Source organism: Macrobrachium nipponense, chromosome 39 (assembly GCF_015104395.2).
Source record: "Macrobrachium nipponense isolate FS-2020 chromosome 39, ASM1510439v2, whole genome shotgun sequence".
NCBI lineage: Eukaryota > Metazoa > Arthropoda > Malacostraca > Decapoda > Palaemonidae > Macrobrachium > Macrobrachium nipponense.
In genome coordinates this window covers 38,337,645-38,342,969 of record NC_061099.1, presented here as the reverse complement: position 1 = coordinate 38,342,969, position 5,325 = coordinate 38,337,645, and the positions used below count along the sequence as shown (strand labels likewise).

The window sequence follows — 5,325 nt, the reverse complement described above, 5'->3', positions numbered from 1 at the left end:
TTTGTGCATATATATATATATATATATATATATATATATATATATATATATATATATAAACATTATATATATAAATTTATTTATATAGTATATATAATATAATATTTCATATGTGTGTGTGCAGGTTTGTCCGTCTGTCTGTATATCTGTCTACAGTATATATATACAGACAGAAAGAGAGAGAATTTTGCAGTACGAAGCTAATCAAATTCATCACGTCTGACAACTTTTTATACGGCTAGCGGTGACAAGAATTGGCTTTAGTTTTTAAAATAATTTGTGATGAATGGTCGATTGAATCTGATATTCCCTCACTACGAATGCTAACGCTATTACGGAATTCAGCTTTTTCATTGGTCAGATTCGTCCGAATCTTTTTTCGGCAAAAACATTGAACAACAGACCTGGAATATATATATATGTCTAAAAATCATTTCCAAGTAAATCTGGTGCGGCGTCGATATATGACATGTAAACGAGTTCGGTGAGTCAGTAGGTATCTACGTCCGTTTTTTAAATGGATGCATATGTCAGAGCAGCCGCGGAAAAATAAAAATCAACATCTTTTCACCTATGAAATGTTTCCCTTGGTAGAGTAAATATTTACCCCCCAACATTCATCACCTAAACGACATTCATCTCCTAAACGTTTACACACAACATTCATCACCTAAACGTTAAAAAAAAAAAAAAACCTCTTTATTCAATTTGCAAAATGATTTACTAAGCCACTCTAATACCAAAACGGTGTCCCGGTTCTCTTCTTACACAAGATTTCAAAATGTTATATATATATATATTTTTTTCACCAAACATCTATCTTCATGTTCTCCATGCTGCCCAAATATTTCACACCATTCTGGCGGAAGTTTTCATTTAAAATGATCATTTCTGTATCACGCTTTATCTGTATCTCGCTAGAAATTGACACCACCATCCAATTTATTTTACGTTTAAATCATCTGTTCACACATAGCAGTTCCCACTCTTTGGACCTTCTTATTTCATTCGTATTTTCACATCGCTTTTCCTTCCCTAATTTCTTAATTTTGTTTCCATTCTTTCGTCTCGTTTCATTAATTTTCACTTTTATTTTAATATTGGTCAAATGCCAACAATATTGTCACACAGTTAACAAACCTTAATAAATATTACTGAACATTTCGTGGAGTATACGAACAACAATCCTAACAATCTTAACAACGATGAGGTAAAGGTGAGGAGCGCAATTAATTAACATTAATAAACATGGAATATGTTAATAATAACACTACAACACCTATGAATAACAATTAATAAAGAGATAATGGTGGTCAATACAAAGAAAATCCAGAAGCTGTTTAAAAATCAGTATCGTCCCAGTGCTGACAAACATCAATAGACATGTAGCAAGTAAATACTAATTCAATCTTATTGTGTATAGTGAGTAATAATGGTGACTGATTCCTGCAGATTATCATTAATGGACGAAAAGAAGTGAAAAATGGAAAATAAAAAAAATCCTTCAACTCACCAATATTTGAGAACTTCTTGTCTTGTTCATCAGTTGTAAAGTAGTCATTGACATCAATCCATAGACAGGCAGACTCATCAACAAGGAGTAGGGGGGAGGCCATACAATGTTGACAAGACTACGCCGCAGTTTACCTCTGTATTCTCCAACCTGACAGGAGAAAAGATATATGTTATTTCCTTGTTCTTGAATGTAACGGAGTAGCTCAATATCCGCTTCTTACTCTCTTGGTTTTAAATATCTTCGTCAAGATGTCTTTCTTGGAGGTGGCGCTTAACATGTATCTTGAATGGTAGATTCATTTGCTTTCACAAACGATGTAAATTCAGTGAAATTCTGCAACAATGCACTAATATAACCCGACATTTTCAGCAGATTTGACCATGCACTTTCCCTACTGGGTTGGAAAAAAAAAATCTAGAAACTCGAGTCAACATTAACCACTTGCTGACAAGGTCCTTTTCGACGATTTTGGCCTATATTTCACCCCTTTGGTATATATATATATATATATATATTATATATATATATATATATATATATATATATATATATATATAATTTATATTTTTTTTTTTTTTTACTGAACATCCTGTAATCAACAGCATTAGATAACCATCACAAGCCACAGTAACTGCGCCATCCACCCTGTATCGTATGTATGTGCATGGTGTTTTTACGTTGCATGGAACCAGTATGGTTATTCAGCGACGGGACCAACGGCTTTGCGTGACTTCCGAACCACGTCCAGAGAATGAACTTCTATCCACACAGCGGAATGCCCGAGAATCGAACTCGCGGCCACCGAGGTGGCGGGCAAAGACCATATCGACCACGCCACTGAGGCGCTTATCCGCCCTGTATCGTCTAAGCACCTCTAACTTCACTCAAGTTGAGGCTTCTCCATTCCAGTATATACCCTGTTCCAGCTCTCTTACAGCCCCTCCTAAGGCTTCCTCTTCTCCTCCGTCCTAATCTTACTAAAATGGGCGTTATGTCAGTCCGTCCGTCTGTCATTCAATCACGGACAAACGGCTGGTCCGATGGGCATGAAACTTTGCAGGGTTATAGTGGAGACCCATAAGATGGTTTGGAATGGGGTTTCATCCTACCTCCCCCCCGCCCTTCGAACGGGGTGGGGGTGAGAAGGGATTCCCTGAAACGGAGCTGGTTATGCCCGTAGATTGCTAGTATTTTCAAATTTTACATTTGAAAATATTATTCCTCTGTTCTTTCCACTTGTTCAAACCCTCTTAAAAACCTTCCATCTATCCTTTCACGTTCGATTTAAAAGTACAGAAATCTATATTGCATTCTATTCTAGCTTTCACATTGTTTCCTAGTTACGAGATATGTGTAGCAAAAATTTTAAATTTGAACCAAAGTGTTAAACATGGAATATACGATTGCTATTCACTGCATTAAACGAGGAAGAACTAAGTGAAAGGAAAGAGAGCAATAGGAGGATTTTGTATTTGTCGACTTAGATCAATAGAATCTATTTCTCAATGACCTCTGGGGATCAACGGCTTTCAGTTCCCCACTGTCAAAAACGTACAGTGTACATTACTCATTCACCTGACCTTACTATTCTTATTCTTATCACTTTTTACCTCTGAGGCATTGCATATTCTAACGTTATAACTGGGCGACCAAATGGTAAAAAAGATTTTTGACTAGTCGGCGACCAGACAAATCCCCAAAATTGGCAGGAATTATTAAGAGATGGAAAACTTTCCTTTGCACTTTTGGCTTCCGGGGCTCTGCCCTGGACTCCGCTGGGGGAGCGCCCGCCCCCAGAGCCCCCTAGCTTCATGTCTCGCATCTACGGTGCTCGGCAGTGCTAGTAGTGCAGTATTCCCCATACTACAAATCATAACATCCATCTGGTAGCCCAGAGAGATGTCCTTAAAATATGTCTGAGGAAAAGGGAATCAGAATTTGAAAAAAAAAAAAAAAAAAAAAATAGAGCGAGGTTTTAAACCGAAAAGTTAAACTAAACAGTTAGCAATATTAATAAATTTGAAGTGAGAAGAGTTAATAAAAAGAAGCACAGAATACGAAGGAAAGAAATGGAAGTCACGAACGACCACCGTCAGTCCAGTGTCTGGGATTCTCCCATATCAAGGAGGCGTATATAGCTGAGTGATATCTAGCCAAACACTTATATAAGATCTTGCTGGATGAACTTCTATTTTCGTCCGTCCAACGACAGCCAGGACTTGGGGAGTTTTTAATCAAATGTTGTAAAAGTTCTGCGATGAGAAGCGATACCGCTCCTGAAATGTATTTATAACACACGAAAAAGGAAGCCTCATAATCTTTTGATGGAGGGAGATCAGTAAGTTCAGTGATTTGGTCATTATTAGAGCAGTCTTGGCCTGCTTATCGGAGAACTTCTGGAGGTCGGTCTAGAGCTAAATGAATCACCTGACTGATGAGACGTTCCAGCAGGTTTCATGTCGCCTACGCCACCATCTTAGTGCCTCGCAGGCGATTGAGGCGTTTCTCCTACATTTATTTTCAATATAACGATCGCAAATTTCGGGTCTTCTTTTGTATAGACAAATAATGCGCGTAAACAAATGGCACATCTGGTGCCAAATAATTACCAGGACACAAGAAATCATCCATTTTTGTGGCTTCTCAAAGAAACATCCTTAAGCGATAATAGAATTGGCGGCCGACGGGCGCGAACCATCGACCTCTCAATTCCAGGACTGGCAGTGAAGCCACCGGTGGCGGGGTTGGCTAAGGCTTCACTGCCAGTCCTGGAATTGAGAGGTCGATGTTTATCATATCTGTAAAAACAAAAACCGTTGCACTTATTATAAAAATCCTGGTCGATTTTCTGAAGACCTGGGTCACTTTTTTTTTCTTTAAAGCTGATTTACCTGAGGCCAATAAGAAACTGACGTCACAGGAATCGCTTGTCCCGTATGAAGGTGATAGTTGATGTAAGTATGTTGTTTTATTTGTATTACGAAAAAGAAAATGTTAGTTCCAACCCGCTTTGTTACCCTTTTGTTCGTGAGCCTGGACATATGTGTCTTGATTAACATTACCTACATATACATATATATTATACATACATACATACACACACACACACACACACACACTTTTATATATATATATATATATATATATATATTATATTATATATATTATATATATATATATACATACATATATATATGTGGTATATATATATATATATATATATCATATATATATATATATATATATATATATATATATATATATATATATATATATAAAGGCAGACAGGAGTTTAGAAAATTCGCGAGATGTCTCTGATTTTTGGGGGGAGAGAGAGAGATAGAGAGAGAGAGAGAGAGAGAGAGAGCCGAAACTAAGATAAACATATCAGTTACGTAAAAATATGAATTATCGACTAATGATTCGAGAGCTGAAGCGAGAGAGAAAGAGCGAAGAATACGAAGGAAAGCGATGGAATAATTAGCAACCTCTCAGAGCCCACTTAGCCGGGGTTATTCACGTTCCAGGAAAGATGCGCCATTCCTATGATATCCGATTGAATACCTGATACTCTCATTGGAATTTCCTGGAGGAACGCATCAGGAATTTGCCAGCCTTCCTCCTCCTATTTTCGTTTACCCGATAATTGGCTCAAGACTCGAAGTTCATAACAATCTATGCTTGTAGACGATGAGTTTTCAATAAGGAGTTGTGGAGATTCTCCGATGATGGACGATACTGTTCCTGGAATGGTTCAGTTCCCACAATTCCTTTCGGTTGGAATCTGTTCTTTGTCTCACCATATATGT

General features: G+C 37.4%; 1 protein-coding gene across 2 annotated transcripts in view; it reads right to left on the bottom strand.

Annotated features, from left to right (window-relative positions):
• LOC135210555 (uncharacterized) overlaps positions 1-5,325 on the bottom strand; it is a 118,642-nt gene that overhangs the window by 8,159 nt on the left and 105,158 nt on the right. For both annotated transcript variants that reach the window (XR_010313539.1, XM_064243417.1), the window contains exon 3: positions 1,514-1,663. Coding sequence is in view for 1 of the 2 variants with exons in the window: in XM_064243417.1 (XP_064099487.1) it covers positions 1,514-1,663 (150 nt within the window). In the remaining variant the exon portion in view is untranslated. The remainder of the gene's footprint in view (positions 1-1,513; positions 1,664-5,325) is intronic.